The sequence below is a fragment of the Adiantum capillus-veneris genome, chromosome 4, assembly GCF_014529385.1.
Source record: "Adiantum capillus-veneris isolate H3 chromosome 4, ASM1452938v2, whole genome shotgun sequence".
Taxonomy (NCBI): domain Eukaryota; kingdom Viridiplantae; phylum Streptophyta; class Polypodiopsida; order Polypodiales; family Pteridaceae; genus Adiantum; species Adiantum capillus-veneris.
This window is the reverse complement of record NC_140934.1, coordinates 10,317,780-10,339,217: the sequence shown is the minus strand read 5'-3', so window position 1 is coordinate 10,339,217 and position 21,438 is coordinate 10,317,780. Positions and strand designations below refer to the sequence as shown.

The window sequence follows — 21,438 nt, the reverse complement described above, 5'->3', positions numbered from 1 at the left end:
GTGTTCTAATCTCCTAGTGAAAAAAAATAACCCTCAACCGTCCAAACAATGGTGCATCCTGAAATCACGTTCTTTATCTCCGCCCAAACAACTTTGTGCCATTGTGGCAGCACCCACCTTTGATCTGATGCATGCTCTTTGTGGTGATATCCAGAATTACTCTTGGCCTATGTCACTTGCATGGGTATAGTATGACTATTGGCTATGATCTATCTGCATATCTAAAGCAATCAGCAGTTGGCACCACTTCTCGTATCATTTGCAACTAAATTGAGAGGAGAAGAAAAAGAAGATTGTTTTAACGTCGCAGGAAACTATCCCAAGAGACCTTAAAGTGAGGAGAGTTGACCTCAAGACCTGTTATGCAAGAGAGAAATGGCATAACCAATCTACCACTCTCGGGTGATAGAAAGCGGTGTTTCATGTCACCCACTGAATCTGTGCCATAATTAACCGCCACCAACTTTATGTTAAGCTTTTTGCGGAGTATGGACTGTAGGATCAGTCTACCATCTTCCATAGCCAGTACTAAGCTACTGGAGGAGAATTTATCCAAAACTTTCAATAGTAGGAAGCAGAGACCGTGGAAAGTAGTAGCTTACAGTGTGTCCTTGTGAAGAGCACAAACAGGCAATTGTACGCAGCTGCATAGCCAAGCTATTTTGTAGCATTTAATCTCGAACTTGAACCACAAAGACACACAACCAATGCCAAGCTTGGAGCAAGGGCGTGGATGAAAAATAGCTCACTGACGCGATAGGAGAAATTGGGACACATCGTCATTAGAATCGCATGCCAAAATGCTTACTCAACAAAAAAAAAACAGATTCCACTGACACCATGTCTCCATCTTCCTCAATCCAACATTCTGAGTGGCTTCCACTACAGCACCCAAATTGGCGATGTGAATCACAAATAATTGCTACTGTATCCTGTAGTGGCAAGGCAAACCATAGAATCAAAGAGCAGGTCGCCACAGGGCACCTGATAATCACATTGATGTGAATTTAAAAGTCCCTGCATATCCAACGAGGGGAGACCCCTGTTCATGATCCCTCACTTCCCCAACCCGGCACATATGATGACTAATAACCCGAGGAGTCACAGGCCATGTAAAGACTTGAACAAACAGCTCAAACACTAAGGGTCTCTGGATAGACTTCCCCTTCCCTCTGTGAAGGCATGTGTCACTTCTGAGGCTTTTGGCCTGTGGAATAACCAAGGCTCATTAAGATGCCATTGGACAGCCCTGTCAACCTCCAGCAAAGTCCTGCCCTTCTCCACTCAGGGACGAAGCCTTCATGCTCTGGATTCTGCAAAGCTACCCAAAAGAAAGCCACTGCACATCCGAGATTTCATACACACTTGCAAGACATGTCGAAAAGAGGTTGAATGGATGGCCAAGACCAAGAGCATTGAATTTCTTCAAGCCCTCAAACACACATGGAGGAGCGAAGCATGACCTTACAAAATGAGCCATCAACAAGTGAGGCAGATTGGTCAGTGCAATTCTCTCAAAAAGTACAGCGAGTCAGCAGGTAGACCACATTGGTCTCTTGGAATTGTTGCGGCATCTTTTAAGGCTTCTACTGACTTTTCATGTTAGCCATTATACAACCACAAAAGAACAGTGAGAAACTTCCTTTTTCATTGCAGTATGACAATGGCTTTCATACAACTGGAAATGCCATCTCGACCGATCAAGAAACAGACCATACTCAGAAGGAAAGAAACCAAACAGGGGCAAAAAGAAACAAGACCAATGTTTAAATAAAGTACACTGCAGAAAACATGATACAATTTTCAGCATCTTTGTGACAGACACATACACGGGCATGTGAAAAAACTCAAAAGGCCAGCCTAGATGCATGTTGTTGCTGCTGTGCAAATAAATAGACAAAACCTTGAGATGACCACACTGGGTCTAGATCATGGATTCTCACTTCCCTGAGCGCATCTTGTCGAGCTGTTTCAAGGCAGGCTGGAGGATGTTAAAGAGCACCCATCCGATGGCAGGCAGGAGCACAACCAGTAGCAATAAACCCCTCGAATCATTGTCCGCCGCTATTGACACAATCTCTTCAGTAGCATTGGCGTGGGGTGCAAGTAGCATTGACATAGCCCCAAGCCCAAGACCCCCAACAACAGCCTTGGATGATCTCATCTTATCCAACTGGTTCAATGCAGGTTTCAATATGTTGAAAAGCACCCACCCAATAGCCGGCAAAAGCACCACCAACAACAAAGTACCCCTCGAGTCATTATCTGCGGCAATATCAGCAATTTCTTGTAGTGCAGACGCTTGAGATGCGCATATACAAGACAAAGCCGCACCAACCCCAAGTCCAACAGCCAAGCCCTTTGCACTCTTCATGCTGTTAAACTGATTTAATGCAGGCTGCAGAATGTTGTAGAGGACCCATCCGAGGGCTGGAACAAGTGGAATAAGGATAGCAGCCCCGCGGTTATCTATTGCTGCGAGCTCCATAACCTGTTGTGCTGCTAGGGCAGAGTTGGTCGAGGCCATCGTCGCAAACACCGAACCTGCCAATGCACTCCCTCCAAGATTAATCTGTTCTTGAGAAAGAGAAATCTTCGGCACCTTCTCCAGCAAGGCACTCACAACTTGCACCCTTGCTGAGTGGTGCAATGTGGGTAGCCCCTTGATGTTGCACCCTAACCTAGGCTTCAAGTTTGAACGCGCTGCCAGACCAGAGCTCGCCATGGCTGTTACCATAGCCATTCCTTCTAAAGGGATCTACATTATAGCAAAGGGAACAAGGAATTACATGATGACTGCTACAATGCTTGTGCTTCTGAGCGAGTGCGTGAATGTATGCAATTCCTCTTTGAGTGTGCGTGTGCGTGCTCGTGCGCACTGAGTGGGGAACAAACACACACAGCTAATTAGGAAAATGCAGATCACAGAGGTTCACGATCAAGCCTGATGTAGAGCTAGCCCAACACTGGTTGACGCACTTGCTGTGTGTCAATGTGAATGTGTGCGCGCGTAAGTAATGAGTGACTTAAAGGAAAACAAAGCGCAGTAGCCCATACCTGTTGCTAAGGGGAGTCTGCTGCTGCTGCTGCTGTTGGGCTTGTAGAGCGGGAGGGGGCGCGGGCGGGGCGAGGGCGCCGAGAGTGATAAGAATACGAACCAGTGGCTCTCTTCCACGTATTCTCAACAATATTCCTCCCTTTTCACACCCGCCCATCACCACCACCAGCCACGGTGTGCAAACCATGCCCATATTCAAATTGGAGTTACCGTCGATTTATAAAAACTAATCTCGGGAACGACGACCGAGATAAGTTTTTTTAATCCTTAAATTAGTGTTTTTGAAATTAGAAATGTGCGGTCTCGCATCTAATGCAAAAGGCGTTCGGCCCTCACCCCATTGGTGAGAGTTCAAATTGTGGGTGCGAAGGGGTGGGGCATCCTAATATTAGTTTTCTTGCACTAATCTTGAGATCGACGATCGAGATTCACCGACGGTCCCCATTTGAGATTGGGTGACCGTCTGTCCCACGGTTTGCACCCCGTGGCACTCAAAGGGGAGGCCATCCCACCCTTGTTCTAGCCACCATCCGATTGTACGGTGAGCTGTTGAATTATGTATTTGCACAAAATGTATTATCACGCCTATACGACCATGATTAGGAGGCTAACATGCACCCCCCATGATCACATGGATGCGCTTGAGGACCTTACTAGAGATAGCGCACACACACACACACACACACAGAGAGAGAGAGAGAGAGAGAGAGAGAGAGAGAGAGAGAGAGGACGACCTGTCATCACAACATCAAATTGACTTACGTTAACTACATAGATGCATATATGGAGATATATTTATTCATATATATATATATATATATATATGTACACAACATTAAAGTTACTCTGCATCAATTACATTGGTTGGGTTTAATCTTCGCATATTAACCTCATACTGGCTCTCGTATGCATTACTCGCTCTTTCCTTATTTTATTCATTAGTTATCAAGATTCCTTGTGATTCCATCTTTGACTCCCTCGAATTTGGACCCTCTTATCTTTACAAAAGCGACAAGGAGGATTTGAACCTTTAGCAAGGTGAATTGTACTTGACGCTTCTTGGCTACACCATCCAAGCGGATGGTCACACTATTGCAGGCGCATGCAATTCATTTATAAACTCTCTCTCTCTCTCTCTCTCTCTCTCTCTCTCTCTCTCTCTCTCTCTCTCTCTCTCTCAACCATTGTAATTCATGTTCACGCCCTAGGAGGAGAATCTCGCTTTATTCTCCTCTTTCGTGTTTGGCATGCTGAACGCCCTTGTGCACTATGGGTGAAGGTTGTTCAATTTTCACTGCTTGACAAGTGTCCCAAGAACGTTCAAAAGTCCCAAGAACGTTCAATTTTCACTGCTCGACAAGTGTCCCAAGAAAAGAGAGCTTGGAGAGAAGAGATGAAAAGAAAAGCTGTGGCTGCACACCAAGAAGAGCCAGCTCAAAAACAAGCGCTCTTTGAAAGAGAGAAACATGCCTACCAGCGCAATAGACAAGCACAAGTGAAAGACCTAGAAAAATGGGTACCTGCTAGAAAAGAAACTGAAGATCCAACATAGCGTTTAGAAAGAATGTACCAAGAGGCTGAAGCTCTAAAGCTGAAGGAGGCATAAGAAGCTGCTAAGAAAGCCGAGGAGACGGCTAGGGCAGAAGCCCAAGAACAAAGTTATGGATCTCATCGCCTACAGAACAACAAGACCATCCCATGCCTAGCCCACCACCATCACCTGCAAGCAAAGACACCAATAAAGAAGCCGAGCCTGAGAAAGAGAAAGATTCTGAGTCCACCAAACAAACAAAATCCGAACAAGAAGATGAAAAGAAAAAAGAAAAAGAAGTTGAGCCTGAACAGGAGAAGGCAGCCGAAGATACTCAAAAGCCTGAAGAGAAAACGGCAAGTGGATCTGCACAAGAGTCAAATAAAGAAGCATACGTGGAAAAAGAGTCTACCACTACACATGAGAAAGAACCCGAGACAGAGAAGGAAGAAAGGCCGGCACCTGAAGAGACAGCAAGATCTGAGCCAACACCCTCTACTTCTACTCAGCAAGAAACTGCCGAGGCATCAAAGTCTCAGGATGACCAAGAAGAAGACCGACCATCTACCTCCACACAAGAACCAACAGCAGTTATGACACAACAGGAAGCCACACATGAGGTTGCAGGCACATCTCAGCTGGCAAGACAGGAGGAGTGGCAATCAAGCGACGAGGTAATAGTCCAAGTCAATGAATATGCACGGCAGATGTAGGAAATGACGGAGAGACTCGGCTCAGCAACATTAAACCGCAGCACAAAGGCCAAGGAACTTGAAATGGTGATCGACGCTCTCCAAAGAGAGCTAGAAGATAGGATGACTGTTATCACTAATCTTCAAAGGCAGGTGCAAGAGATGAAGGCAGAAGCTGAACAACATCAGTTAGCCAAAGATAGGCAACAAAAAGAAATGGAGGAGTTAGGTGATCTACTCACCAAATTATCTGATGCTTGCAAAGCCAAAGACGAGCAGCTGACAAAATTTACGAATGAACTCGACATCTCTGTCAGCTCAAAAAATTCAGGTGCAATTAGATGTTGCCAATGCTTCTCTGCAGTACACTAAATAGCAGATCAATGATCATGCAATTTTCTTACGCCAAATGAGAGAAAATCCAGCCGTGGCCTCGATCAAAGGAACTGACGAAGAGTACAAGGCACTCGAGAAGAAAAACAAAGACCTTGAATTGGACTTAAAGCTAGAACAATCACAACGCAGGGACCTGGCACTGATGCGGGTTCAGAGAGAGGAGGAGCTCCTAAAGGAGATAACAGAACTCAAGCGAATTAATCAACTCCTCAAAGATGGAAAACCAGACACGCAAGAAGAGGCAGGCACTTCAGAGCCGCCATAGATAGACATACCCTCGGTCTCGTTTGTTGAGTTTGAGACACAGTCCACAACAGAGCCGAGTGGTGATGAAGAATTTCATATTGACATCACAGATGAAGACACAGTGCCAATGGTCCAGCTGTCAAAAGCTGAAGAAGACGCACTGAAGGAGAAGATCACCCTAGAGGTGGATGAGCAGTAGAAAGCCGCAATGGATTGGGAGTTGAGAGTTTTACACTCTGTCAACGTCACTCAACTCACTCCGAATTAGATCAATGCTCAATGGCACCAACAATCCCTGCCGTACCCTCTCATCAAAGTGGAATTATTACAGGTGAAAGAGAGGCTATACAAAGATATGCAAGAAGATGGCATAGATAAAGACCACCCAAAGTGGAGGTTAAGCTGGTTGAACAAGAATCCGAGTACCTGATTCTGTTCACAAGAGCACCTGCAGCCCTTCAAAGAGATCCAACCTTCTGTCATGTACCCAGAGTAAGGACATGGCAAGCGCACGAAGCACTGCAAAAGAAGAGGCCAACTTGGCTTAACTTCCCCAGGCTGCCAGCTCCACAGAGAGGCCAAGCGACAGACGAATACATGGTGAAAACCCTAACGGGTGCCATGTCTTTCTTCAAGGGTTTGCCAGATCTCTCATGTGCCATGTTATATAAAATTTGCAGAATGTTGCTCACATGCATTCAAGTTTTTAATGAGCCTGAGCAAACAGGAGCCCCATGGCTATCATTTATGAAGGAAACATAGGCTTATGCTACGATCTGAGTGGGCAGCCTTCGGAAGAAGTCCTTTATGGATTCTATGCCAGATGCATGTTCTTGCCATCGAATAATATGCTGGCCTTTGAAGAAGCTTTCTACACTGGATTCTTCACCTGGTGAACGAAGATATTTGCGCCGGTGATCAGCAACCTAACATCCATGTTTGTAGGCTATTCAGCGGGGTGGAGCTGAAGAATATTGGCAATGCAATTTCTGCAAGTGCCCGACAAGGAAAGAAGAATCAGATACCAGAAGGCATTGGATGCGCTTAAAGACCGCCTCGCCAGCCGTCAACCTGAAGATTATTTCAGCCCATAAAGCTGTGTCAAGGGATGACACAGGCGAGGAGGGGGGGAATGTTAGCAGCAAGCTCACGGTCACCATTTTTCGGAGTTCTCTTTGTAGAACAATTATTATTTTGATAAATCGAGAATATTGTAACTCCTATTTTCTCGGATAAACTCTGTAATTAATGAGTCGGGGCTACAAGCTACTAGATTGTATCAGACAATCATCACCCAGTTTTGGTAGAACTCCGATTATTTGTTTTGACCACCCAAAAACCTTGGCTAAGTTATAAAAGCCAATTTTTGTAAGTTTCTTATAAGTTTTTGGATAAGAAATACACAGCGTGAGCTAACGGTGCTCACTTCTCTCCTTCTCGCGCTTCCTACTCCCTCTCTGGTTGTCACATTGCGATTGCGTTTGTTGCATTGCAACCGCAGGTAAGAGCTCTACGCATTGATGTAAGCCATTCATAGTATTTCGTAGCTTTTGGCATCGCCAATCCGCGGCCTAATTTTATCATAACTAAGAATTTACACTTTTAAATAAAAAACTAAGTGTAGGCGAGGTATTGAGGCATCATTACTAAGCATTTAGATGCATTCTGGATCGAAAACGACTAGGTCAAAAATCCACTGCTGTTAATAATCGCGATTTTGGAACTTGACCTAAAGTGGGGTTTGAGACCATAAGCATGTGTTCTTAGGTTTTACAAACTTGTCCTAGAAGTTTCGTTATGTTTGGATGTCATTTGGATGTGATATGCTTGCTGATGAGCGCTTTTTGGTGTTTCAGTCACTTGAATGTAGCTTGAGTTAGATGCGAGTCGTTAGTTGTTTATTGAGAGATTGACAACGTCTTGTAGCCTCTATGCACTCGTCGAGTCAGCTTCGTCCCATGGATTGACAATTTAATCGTGGTTCTCGCTAATACTGCAATAAGATAGGATGGTGAGGTTAGACATGCGTCCCACACTCATTCTAGTATACAATGATAATGACTCATTGAAGAAGTAATTCCCAAGTAGTAGGAGCAAGTGTACTCATGGACTGACAATTGCTTTAAGCCCAAAAAAATCAAGGAAAGGATAGAGTCCTCACCTGCATCCATCAAAACAAGACAACAAACACGTTAGTCTTGGATTTTTTTAAAGGTGTCAATGGACTATATCAGTTGTTATCCATGTCCAACTTACAACTTTTCAAACTTAAAACCATTGTCCAAAATGTTCATGTATTCGAGTTCTTTGGTTTTTTTTGTAAAAAAGGTTTATTATCCCAAAGATTTATAGAAGTACTTATAAGTATGGTTTTTATATATCCCCTTTTTTATTAGACCTTAACTACATAATAGCATACATATCATTCTGATCAAAAGGCCACCCACCCCTTTTGATCCAAGTCCCTTAATCCCCATATCATCTCATTATTCTTTCAATATGACAATTACTTTGCCAGTTTTTTCAAGCTCCAACTCCTCTAGCTTTTTTTAAGTACTATGAAGCTATAAAGTATCCAAATTAAAAAGGCTTTAAATATCTCTCAACAAAAATTCCATTGACAGTTAAAGGTATCAAACTTGGCTATGTTATCAACCAAAACCAAATTTCACATGCCCTCTTGGGCTTATAGATCCATCATACCTCGGTTTGTATGCCAAATGAGAAAAAAACATACTAAATCCAATCATCTTAGCTTTAACAAAGTTAAAAATTTGATGTGCCCCAATGATCAACATAAAAAGTGGCATTCTTCTTTATGTTGGTATCCTGATATGAGGTCGGTATCAGCTGGAACAAAGGTTACTCCAAAGCATGCAGTAAACAATCCACAAAGTATACAGATCAGTCGCCCTTTAGGGCTAGTCTTACTCAATAAACCATTCCCTTTCCTGTGAATGCCAAGGGTGTATTATACCACCCCTTCCTTTCTCTAAAAAACAATTTTTAGGCAGTCTAGTGGTTACGGCAGAGTTCTACCAGAATCACGACAGTAACCATTATTATACTGCGCCATAAGGGTTGTCGGTATATTGTTTACGCAGAGGTCCTTATTAAATCAAACCAAGGTGTAATAAGGTTTTACCCAAAACCACCATAACTTACTAACCATAATATAAACTTTCTAACATAGTAATCAGGTCCGATAGAGCTGGATTAATAAGCATCAGCGTGCTCTGTATTATGCCAGAGGAAACAAACACCATGCATAGAATAACACCTTTAATCTAAATCATTTGCCGTGATTACCAATCACTATTATGAACAATATGCGTTCGAGGCAGGACATCCCACCCGTGTATGATGTTCCTAAGTCAAGCCAGGCGGTAACCTCTTTACTTGTGAGTGATTTTGTGAAGTAAACCAATCAACTAGTTACCATATGCAGTGAAATGCTTATGCAAATCTTACGCAAATCTTACAGACCAAAAAAACCTACATTCACAATAACCATATTACTTAAATTACGAGCTTTGTCATAGTATGTCAACCAGTTTCCATCAAAAGGTAAACACCGACCTGAGATGTAATTCAACCACCTCCATGATTGCACAGTACACGTCTATGCCCTCACTCCTCTCTTTCACAAACACATGCAAAGAGAAATACACCACAGACGGAGGGACCAAGCACCCTCACCACTTCTATAGTGCTACAGGGTTTGATTCTTCAATCTTGTCCAAGGTGGTAAAAGCCCCATGATCCAAGTACTCAATAGGTGCAAGTTTCCAAGAAGTAGCTACGGCCGCCCCTGCTCGTATAGTGGGGGTTGTGTGTGTGTGTGTGTGTGTGTGTGTGTGTGTGTGTGAGAGAGAGAGAGAGAGAGAGAGAGAGAGAGAGAGAGAGAGAGAGAGAGAGCGTAAGATTTAGCGTAGGGTTTCCCTACGTACGAGATGTGCTGTAGAGGGACAATGGGGAGAGAGAGTGAAAGGTCGGCCAAGAATTAAGAGGCATGAATGCCACGATCTCGAGGCTCAGTATTATGGGTGGGTGCCCATAGGGGGGAAGAAAGGATGGAGTTTTCCCGTTTTTTTTGTTAATGCGGAGCCATATGATAGTTAGAGTGAGCCTAGGGGGTTTTTATCATGGTTTATAGGTATCCCAGAGAAGAGTTGGCTTTCATATTTGGTTAAATGCTAGCTATATAAGTACGTACGTGTGTGTGTGTGTGTGTGTGTGTGTGTGTGTGTGTGTGTGTGAGAGAGAGAGAGAGAGAGAGAGAGAGAGAGAGAGAGAGAGAGAGAGAGAGAGAGAACCTCTAGTTGCGCGTTATGCATAATAGATTTGCACTCATTTTTCAAACAAAACCCCAACTTCTTGATGAAGAAGAGGGCCATGGTGCACCTGCCTACTTCCAGTAGTGGGTCACTCCCACTCCTTTTCTCTCTAGTCCATGTTTAGTTGCTTCTTTGCCCACAACTGCATATATCATGCATTCCCCCATTCCAGTGGTGGACCCTCTCCACTTCTTCTCTCTGCAGTCCGTGTTGAATTGGCCATAGTTGGTTTGCGTCCTCCACTGGCCATAAGGGACCTTACCCTCACCACTATGGTCATGCTATAAGAAGGTGCCATTGTACCTTTACGTGGCCCCTGTTGGCTGCAATTCCATGTTAGCTTCGTAAACCTGATTCCTCCATTTTCTTTGCCATGCAAGCTCCAGCTCCACATGCCATCTTGGTTGTTGTACCATGACTTTGGCCTCTACCTATTCTCTCATTTGCTATGCCAATTAACTCTTAGGTTTTTCTCTTGTAGTGAGCACAAGGCATTCAGGTCTTTGGCCGGCTGCAAAAATTATGACGTGGCATGCACTTTTGTGCTGGCCGCTCGGTGAGAAGAGCTACGCCTCCCCCACTCTAGCCAGCTATGCCATATTTGACTGGCCAATCAATGCAAGAGCACACAATGGCCCTCCATCCCCTTGTCGACATTTGCACAACGGGCTGTGTGCTGCACATCTTCATAATCAGCCTTTCACTGTTTTTTTGCAATTTCTTCACAAGCTCGCCTTGCAGTAGTTTGTGTAGGCAATTCAAATATTCTCCACAAGCTCGCGATCATCTGCTTTCCAAGGATCAAAGTATGGGATTCCCCCCCCCCCCAAAAAAAAAAAAAAAAAAAAAACCAACACACACACATACACACACTATTGCTGCCAGGTTGATAATTTGAGTATTGGTTTTGCATAATGTATGGTTTATGAGTATTGTTTTATGCAATTGTAGAAAACAAATTTCTTCAATCAGTTTGTGTAAATTGCGTTTTGGTTTTAGAGGTGTTCTCCCAATAGTTGAAATGCATTATTTCCTGATTGAGTCTATGAATGCATGTCATTGATTGTTAGGGATATTTGCAGGCCAAAATCCAATGAGTCACTACAATGCACGCATCCCCAAGCGACCTAGAAGTAGTCAACGAATGACTAGGGTTAACGAGGGAGAGTTTGGTTTGAGAGAGCCTAGTTGCGAAACAATGTTTGAAACACAATTGAACAAAGACCTTAGGGTTTATGCAGTTGCTTAAGGAGGATGGTTGGAGGGGCTCATTGAGTGAGGGTCAGTCAATTGAGAACATAGGATTGAGCCAGCCAACCATCCTTCTCTAGCCGAGTGTTTGTTCCGGGTATTTCCTTCATATGTCCAAGGCCCCCACTTGGATCATTTGCTCCGTTGATTTGCCAAGGCTTCAGGCCTCCTCGCATGGGGCCTGTTCCTTGCATGGGGGCTTCTATGACCATGCCTGTATTGAATGTTAGGCCTTCTCTTCTGTCCACTACCCCAGCTATTGTTCCATTGCGTCCTACTATGACCTCATCTAGCGAGTCCACCAAGGGGGCTAAACGCCCTCATGTGGCGATACCAATGTGGGATGAGACCGCAACATCAACCTTGCTTAAACACTATGAAGAGAGATGGTCTCATGTGAACAAAGGAAATTTGAGACTCAAAGATTGGGAGAAAGTTACATTGCAATTAAACAATGAGGTCACTGGTTCCTTTACACCAGAGTAGGTCAAGAACCGCATAGACACTCTTAGAAATAATATAAAATAGAAAAGTAAAAACCAACAACTACTGGGTGGTGAGGTCCACATGGGAATACTTTGAGGTGGTCGACACTTTGTGGTCATCCACTCCACGATGTGTGGCGATTCCGGGAGCCTTTGATAGTGCTAGCTCACAAAGCACTCATGCAGGGAGTCAGGGCACTCAAGAGGGAGATGGCTGCAATGATGGAGAGGATGAGGGGGAGGGAGAGATTGGGGGGGAGGTAGGGGGCGAGGGTGGAGGCGAGGGTGAGACTATTGTAGAGGAGACTACGAGTGTGGCTGGCACAGTGGATGCGAGGGATGCAACACAGATCCCTCAGGTCCAAGACCTTCCAGGAGCTAAAGCGCAAAAAATGAAAGAGCCCAAACGCACATTGCTAGGATTTATTGCCAAAGTGCTCAAGGAGGGGATGAAAGGGATGGTTCAAACAATGAAAGACCGCGAGAAGGAGTGGGGTACCCAAGAGGAAAGATTGTTGAAGCTGAGGATGGACAAGGAGGCTCAACAAATGGAGATGTACATAAAAGATTGTCACCAAGCCCAAGGTACTTTACTAATCAACTTAAAATTGTGTAGAGGGAGGGAGGAATTAAATGGAATCATACTTTTGCTTTGTATTATTCTTAATGCGTTATTTTGGTTTTTGAAAATGTAGGATGGATGATGTTGATGCAGCTGAACTGCTTCTTGTGTTGTTGTTAAATTGGCATCTTATTTCTCCTAGTGAGGAAGACCCAAGGTAGGATCGTAGGAGGCATAGAATGCACTCTATGTTTTTTTGTTTGATTGGTTGTGTAGTTTATTGCATTGCATCCATGTTTTTTTTGAGAGAGGAGGGTTTGATTGGGATGGAGCCACGGATGTGGTGGTGCTTCCCTAAGCATGTGACATTTTGGAATTCATCCACTCAACTATTTGGACATCATGGCGAGTAGACTGCCAAGCTATTTTTAGGATGTACTATAGGATGTCTTACGAGGCATTTCATGAGCTGAAAGAATTGATCCTTCCCCATCTCCCATGTCCTAATGTGCATGGATGGTCTAGGGTGCCCATCCAAGCTGATCAAGCACTTGGTTGCATGCTATGGAGACTTGCACATGGCCATTCCGCAAGAATATTATGTCAATTGTTTGGGATGGGAGATTATACCATTGGTAAGTACACCAACCTTATCATTAGAGCACTCACAACTCAGGAGATGCTTGTATGGACCCACTTAGAGACGCCTTCGGGAAGGCGATTATCAAAGATCATAGAAGATTTCAGGACATTACAAACCTACCGAACATGTGTGGTGCAGTTGATGGCACTCACATAAAGCTTGCACGCAAGCCTCAGGGCGACTTTTATCTTGCACAGTATGTCAGTCACCATGGATTCCACAACATTCTTCTTCAGGACATTGTGACTCAAGAAAAATATTTTGGAATGTGGTTTGTAGTGCAACAAGAGGCACACACGACTCCACACTGTTCAAGGGGTCTATAATATATGCTCAAATGAAGCGGATTGAGGTTTTGAGTACACCTCTTGTGGAAGTGACCGGCTTGAGAGTGAGGCCATATATTGTGGGATTCATTGTATAATCTAATGAGTTTTCTTCTCAAAGCTTCTAAATCCAAAGGTGGGCAAGGCCTGCCACAAAAGAATGTTTTTGATAGACACATTGCGAAGGGTAGGGTTAAGGTTGAAAATGCCTTTGGTATATTGAAAAACCGATGGCGCATTCTCTGTGACCTCAATGTAAATCTTCCCTTTTCTCCCTTGGTTGTTAGCGCTTGCTTCGTATTGCACAATTTTGTGCAATTGAAGGGTGAACTGGAGCCTTTGGAGCAAATCGGCCCACACCCCAATGCGGAGGAGGCCTTGAGGTGGCGCACGATGATGCGTCAGCATGCAACAGGCCTAAGAATGCACACGGCACTATGTACGCATTTCAATAGGTGAATTGCACAAAATTGAGAGTGAGAATCTTAACGTGTGCATTGATTGGACGAATCAAACTGACTTGTTTTTTTTGCATGTTGTGCAAGAATAATTGGATATGACAATACGCTTTTTTATTTTTGCATTGTTGTATGTTTCTACATGTATTACATGTATGCATAATGTATCATTTGCTTGTTTCATATGCTTGCTTTGTGTGTTTTATGGCTTCATGTGTTTCTTTGTTTGTTTGTTTGTGCTGTTTAATTGACTTATGCATTTTTTAAATTAAAAAGCATTCTATCCTTGAAAGGCTTGGGCAATCTTTGAGGAGAATGTGTGCAAGGCCTATTGAGGGCCTTGGTTCGAATCCGAGGTGACTTTGACGAAGTGGATCTCCCTCCATAGCACGCATCTATGCAACTACAAAAAAAAAAGAAACTCATGTAAATAAATTTTAGGGAGACTTGGGGCTTATTGACTCCGTCTGACCACTATCCATGTGCTCAAAGCTCCCAACAGCCGGCCACCAATTGGGCACCGATTGGTTATCATGTGCTCAAATTTCCGACTGGTCGAAGTATATTCTTGGAATAAAGGAGTCACTGCACGGCGGCCGTCCGACCTCATGTGGTAAGGCTCTCTGAATGGGCGGCTACTCCTATCGGTGGTTGTGACTACCCCTTATCCCTTCACCCTTTGCTCCCATTAGCTAGCCTCCACTTTGGTGGCTACTCATGCCAGTGGTTTTGTATGTCGTTCCTTTATGGTCCCGTACTTTGATTCTGTGGCTCAACCTCCATTTCTTGCTCTCAAAAATCCCACAACCCATTGGCAAAGGAAATATGGCTCATCATTACCAGGTTTGCTACAACCATTGTGCTTATAAAGAAGAGGCATGGCCACACTTTGATAGCACCATGACCTAGGAGTTGCCATGGCTAGAGAATCCCAGCTTCAACTCTTTGAGTCATTGTTTATCTCAATCTTGAGAGAAACATGCACTGCATCTTGCTTTTCTAGACTTATCTCACTTGGCATGGATCTTGAGCTTAGTGTGTGTGGTTGCAGGTAGCAGATATTGCGCACCAAGGAATAGACGCACACTAGAACACATGCACTTGCTACTACAGGTCGCAAGCCCATGTCGTCACCTTCCCGTCGCTTGTATGTACATATTCTGTAGATTGGGTGTATGGAGATATTAAAATGGGAGAGGGCCACTACAATATCATCCGAGGTGGCCTTTCAATTCTTGATTCTATGGTTTGTGGCTTGGTTGGAAGATGCTCAAACGATGGTCTTTTGCTTGAAACGGGCCGACTTGACCTTACAAACAAGAAGGGTCAAAGCGATATGCAATTATAATTTCAAAAGGACCATACATTCAAGCTCTTAACTCCCATTCTGCATGCGAATTTGTGATGTCAATTTTAAGTATCTTTATTGTTCACTAGTAAAGCGGCGCCGCCTCCGGCGGCGGCATGGCCCCTCTTTCTCTCACTTGCCCCCACCCTGCCTTCCAAGATCCCAACCCACATCAAAGCATGTGAGAGAGGAACCATGCAAGGTGGTTGGCAAGGGAAACACTACAATGGCTTAGGTCAATATGTGGTGCTATAGGGGACAGAGGTATGGTGTCTGATCACGGTGAAAAGCTAGAGGTGGTGATCTCTCTCTCTCTCTCTCTCTCTCTCACACACACACACACACACACACACACACACACACACACACACACACACACACACACACACACACACACACACACACACACACACACACACACACACACCATAGCCACCCAAGCTAGGGTGAGTCCGCTCTGCCTATCATAATTGATCTTCTTGCCAACCCTTGTACGTTGACCCCTCTCAACTGCACTTCCCTAGTATGCCCGAAGCGGCCTCTCTCTCTCTCTCTCTCTCTCTCTCTCTCTCTCTCTTACCTGTTGTCCATTTGTATCGTCGGGTTGCAAGGGACAGTGGTCGGATCAAGCTCATGCTGACATATTTAGACATGGGTAAATCACACACACACACACACCCTCACCGGTTCCCCATCCTCAAAGATGACGAACTTCAACAACCCAATAGATTCTTCTAAGTTGAAAGTGTCGAAGACGTTGCTAGCACCAAGCCACCTTATGAACGCCAAAATGGGCCCCTAGTGTCAAGCTCTACCTTGGCCGCTTCAAAGATTATAAAATAAGATTCCATTGCATGCAGTTAAAGTATGGAAACCAATAAAATTACACAGTTGTGCTCTTAAAGCTTGTCTATAATAGGCATAGGACAGCTTCCAAAGCACTCCCAATAGCCTACCCTTAGTCTCCATCTCTTCCGGACCTCATTGCATGCTCACCTGCCACCTGCAACTTCTCCCTCATGGGTGATCCTATCTCTTTCTCATCCTTCACCTTCACAACTCATGCATATTTTGCCTCGCCCCTCATATTTATCCTCTCTCTCTCTCTCTCTCTCTCTCTCTCTCTCTCTCTCTCTCTCTCTCTCTCTCTGTGTGTGTGTGTGTGTGTGTGTGTGTGTGTGTGTGCAGCTAGCGTAGCCCCATGCACGCTTTCACAACTTTCTCCTCCTCCTCCTGTGTAGTGCGAAGAACTCCTACCCATAGTTTCTCTTGTCATAGCAGCTTCTCCTCGAACAAAATAGAGGTGTGTTGTATGTAACCCACAACTTGAGGTGCCCGTGTGATCTCATTTAAATGAGAGCTTCTTATCTGTATAGTTGTGGATAGAAATAGGCCCAATTAGCGCATTCTAAGAGACGACATTCCCTTGGTACCACTCCATCTAATCCACGTGCATCCCAAGGTTGATGTTCAAGGCGATCAAGTTGTGTTGCTTGTGAAGAGTTGATGATCAAGCTTCCTTTTCAAGCTATGTCCATTGTGTATAGTTGACGATCCAGCTTACTACACAAAAAGTTGATGATCAGGCTCTTATGGCCCTCACGTAGAGCTGATGATCAAGCATGTATCTTATTGCCTTGGTACAATTCCTTCTTCTTAGCACTGTCTTTAAGTGAGCCCTCATAGCGCTTCTTCTTATTCTCCTCCTATTGTGATTTCATGGCCCATAGCCTTGCTAACAATTTTGTGCATCCTCTTGTAGGCTACTTGGCCATGAAGGATAGCATGTTGTTTGGATGCTATGGTGGAGAGGGAAAATTGAATGAAGGCAATGGACGAGGCAATGACATGGTGGGTGATCAGATGTGAGAGGAAGAGACTCAATATAGGGCAAGAAAGATACCTTGGTTAGATTACCTCCAACCTTGGATAAACGATCAACAGTAGCACCCTCTTTGCCTTTGGGCTTTTTAGGTAAGGAAAATTACATGTACAACCAATGATTGCACATTTTTCTTGACCCAAGAAAATAAGGGAAAACTTGAAATTCTACGTGTTTTTTGGTCAAAATTTGAAGCATTTGCTGGTATCTACACTAAAACTTGTTTAAATTTTCCGGTTTTCTTTTAAGGCAAGCTCAAAATCTAACTGGGATTTTATGATTTTAGCCGGTCAAAATACATTGTACCCCTGTTTTTTTTCTAACACTGCTAGGCGCAATACCAAAACTTCCCCCCTCATTGATGAAATCGATGGGCCTAAGAGAGGATCAACTGACAAAAAGAAACCATCTTACATTTGACGGACCTGACATGAGAGCTAACAAAGAGTAGTCGTGAGGACTACATTTGACAGTGTATCAGGCTGCAGCTGAACAACCAAAAGGAGATACTCACAACAATATCCAGACCGAGGCATTAACGTGCTATTATGAGCAAAGACTTCCCTCAACAACATTTGTCTAGTGTTATGAACGAAGCTTCATGAGATACTGCATTAAATTAAAATCTCTCTCTCTCTCTCTCTCTCTCTCTCTCTCTCTCTCTTGCGTGCGTCAGTGTTTGGGAGGTCAGCCATTGCTCAAGCTCTTCATTCTGAGTATGTGGCTGCCTCAAGGCATCATTGCAAAACACCTGCTTGCACGGAGGCTTGCAGATGCTTCCACCTATCATCGATTTTGGCACCGCTCCTCCATAGCTCTACGCATATGTGCTCCCCCCATTGCTCAATCGCCTCTTACTCTTGTTGCTCTTGGCTACCACCGCTGCCGCTACTTTCACGCTCAGCTTCAGCCTGAAGCAAATTCCATTCCTACAACTGAAAAGAAAGGCCCGCCAGAAGAGAGCGCTAGCTGACACATGGTCGGTTTGCGGTGGGGGAGAGAGAGAGAGAGAGTGAGAGAGAGAGAACAAATGTAGACGCCTGCACCATATCGGAAAATCTACAGGAGCCATATAAGGATGAGGTGATGAGGAGCAAGCTACCGTTTCATGATGAGGATGTAGGAGCCTGTTTGGACCGAGGGATGGAGTTGCATGTGTATGGCAGGGGAAGTTATAGTCAGGAAAGACAACACCCGTTACAACACAACTATGGCGGGGCACTGCCGCTACATTGTTCAAAGTTTCAAAGATTGAATTCTGCAGACCAAGCACATCCATGGAGTTCAAGGGTACCCCTCTTACCTAACAGGGTTTAGCGGGTTGTGATTCCGTTGTTGTGGCTATGGATGATGCGCACTTGGAGCAGCTCTTGCCACCATGGCGACTTCCTCTCTCTTCAATGCGCCTCCCAGCTTTTCAAGTGGGCCAACTTCCAAGGAGTAGCGTTTATTGTGAACAGCACAGACACGGAGGCTAGAGTTGGAGAGCCTAAGCGGGCACCATTGGGAATCTGCGATTCATCTCTCTCTCTCTCTCTCTCTCTCTCTCTCTCTCTCTCTCTCCCCCCCCCCACACACCTGAGAGTGATCGTGGGATTTGACACTCTTTATATCTCTCTCTCTCCCGCCTGTGCTACTTGGCTACCATGTACACTGCCTGGGACCAGCCGGACATGTGGCAGGGAGGGAGGGCTGTATGTGTGTCATTTCTCTCTCTCGGCTGTCTGCACAATGAGGATCTCCCTCTCATCATCTCGCTTTCTAGATCTTATGCTTGGCGACCAAAACCGGTGCCCCTTCTTGCTCGCGACTCCCCTGGCCTGCTCACGCTGCCTCCCCTTTCTCTCTCTCTAAAATGCTCCCTACAGGCAGCCTGCTCGCCACCTCCACTCCCATAGCCTGGTCTACGGCGGTCTCTGTCTCTCAATGTATTACACCAGGGCGATTCAATGAGTGTGTGCGTGCGTGCGTGCGTGTGAGAGAGAGAGAGAGAGAGAGAGAGAGAGAGAGAGAGAGAGAGAGAGAGAGAGAGAGAGAGAGAGAGAGAGATTCAAAGAGAGATCCAACTCTGTGTGTGTGAGAGAGAGAGAAAGAGAGAGAGAGAGAGAGAGAGAGAGAGAGAGAGAGAGAGAGAGAGAGAGAGAGAGAGAGAGAGAGAGAGATTAGCGATTGAAAAGGGGCATGATTTGTTTGCAACGGGCCATAATTTAAAATTCAAACTGGCGTCAGAGAAAACTGATCACGCATTGAGTCGCCAACTCGACATCGGTTTCTTGCACTGAGCGCTAGGCTGCAAGGTTACACACCACCAGAGTTGGCCGGATGAAGGAGATAATGACACGTGTCTGGGGGAGGGTGCCGGAATCCCTTCCCCCATTATCTACCCATTATCTATTAGTATAGAAAGTTTACAAAGCTTTTAGCTTAGTTTTAGACTCAATTGCATTTTACGTACGTATTTTGTTGCAATCGTGTGTGCTCTTCCATGCCTTGACAAGGTCACCTTAAAAACTATTTCATCCGTCCATACATTTGTAACATTTGTAAGAACGTCCCAAAAATTTGAAGTCTTATTCAATTATTCAAGACTCTTTTCTAATCTTATGGAGAAGCTATTTATGTACTTCATTGTCTGATATCGTATTTCAAACGCCTATGTTGTTATCGAGCTCGATGTACATCATTTGGGCCTCGGGGCAAGGTCGATTTGAAACGGAAGGGGAGAGGAGGCACATGGAGAGAAGAGAGAGAGACACAAAAAGGGAGATTTTGTTGCGAGCATCGGACAGAGAGTGAGAGACTTTGTTGCGATGGTTGCTTCGTCGCAGCTTCTTTGGTTTGCAAAGAAGGCATCGAGTGCATACGATCTTCCTCCTTCTCTCTGTGGCAATGTGTGTTGAGTGTCGTCTGTAGCTTGTCAATGGATTAGATATTGTCCAAACATGTTTTGTTGTACGACTATGAGCGCATTGTTGGAGATAAATGAGAGAGATTGGTGGTTGTTGGAAGCCGGAAGCCAGGTGCGATGTGTGCAGGGATGAGCAGGCCGCCAACCACATGGAAAAGCTCGTGACGCACGAGGAGTAGAGATGACAAGTGCACAAGCCTCAAACCTCTCTCTCTCTATTCTCTCTCTCTCTCTCTCTCTAGTTTTGAACGGAAAGCAAGCTGGGGGCCAATGCTTTCTCTCTGCGCCTTGGTTGGTATTGCATTCATGTGTACTTAATTGAGGTTCATTGAGCCCAAAGAGGTTTGGAGACTTGCGCGCCTTGAGGTTGCCCATCGTAGGAGTTGTTCAAATCAGAGAGCGGGCAAGCTCAATGCGAAATAGTGCAGCCAATGAGAGTGTGTGTGTGTGTAGGTGAGAGAAGGAATCTGCACCTTGTGCGAGGCATGGAAGGAAAGAGGCAGGCCTGCATGGGGCGTGACGAAGACATGGGAACGCCATATTGCATGAGACATTATCATGGGAAGAAAAATAAGAGGATCTCAAAAGATTCTCCTTAATAAACTGTGTGTAGACCGAGTAGTAGTAGTCATGGTCTATTTTTGTAGATACATTGCAAATACTTTGATGAGGCTTATGTGTATACATTGAGCTTGCATATGCCATGTATTAGTACATTGAATTCGTAACATCTAACATGAGTGCTAAAGGGAGGCAAGTTATTGACAAAAAATAAAAGGCTACGCTAGCATGTGTGTCCATGTAGAAAACTAAATTGTGGAGTTGGCAATGACAGTCAGCATTGAAAGTTGGTGATCATTGGAGCATGAATTTGTTATAATAAATGCTTAAGTGTAAACAAAGAATTTCATAAAGAGAAAAAAAAAAAAAAAAACACACACACACACAGAGCAAGGGGGTTGAGTCTTGACACAAGGCCATTCATATTGTTACACTCAATACACTCCATTTGGTTTTTGTTAGTGTTAGGATTTAGTGCAAGATGGAGCACCTCCCAAGCTATCTAAGGTCAATCTTCTATGCACCTAGATGTGCATAGAATATTTTAGTGATAACATGAAAAGTGAAGGTAAAGTTAGTAGCCACCTAATGTGCAAGTTCCAAGAATTTCTAAGAGCATCAAGCCAAATCCATTGTCATGTAGCTCAAAGGGATGCACCTCTAAGAATGTGTCCCTTTGAAGAGTTAAATCTTTCTCACACAGGGTCCATATTCTTTAGATATGCCTAGCGAGGAAAGGATGAGGAAAGCATCA

The 21,438-nt window shown here is 44.5% G+C and overlaps 1 protein-coding gene and 1 pseudogene across 1 annotated transcript; one reads left to right on the top strand and one right to left on the bottom strand.

Annotated features, from left to right (window-relative positions):
• Window positions 1-1,746: 1,746 nt before the first annotated feature.
• Window positions 1,747-3,196, bottom strand: LOC147458693 (photosystem II reaction center proteins PsbY, chloroplastic-like). Its single transcript, XM_086510132.1, has 2 exons — window positions 3,058-3,196; window positions 1,747-2,758 (listed from the first exon to the last, which is right to left on the bottom strand). Exon 2 carries the CDS (start codon window positions 2,741-2,743, stop codon window positions 1,940-1,942), a length of 804 nt encoding a protein of 267 aa, XP_086366258.1. The 5' UTR covers window positions 2,744-2,758; window positions 3,058-3,196; the 3' UTR covers window positions 1,747-1,939.
• Window positions 3,197-11,703: 8,507 nt separating this feature from the next.
• LOC147458692 (uncharacterized) overlaps window positions 11,704-21,438 on the top strand; it is a 95,369-nt pseudogene continuing 85,634 nt past the window's right edge.

Coding starts and splice junctions, on each gene's coding strand:
- LOC147458693 (XM_086510132.1), bottom strand. CDS start 2,743: ATGGCTATGGTAACAGCCATGGCGAGCTCTGGTCTGGCAGCGCGTTCA.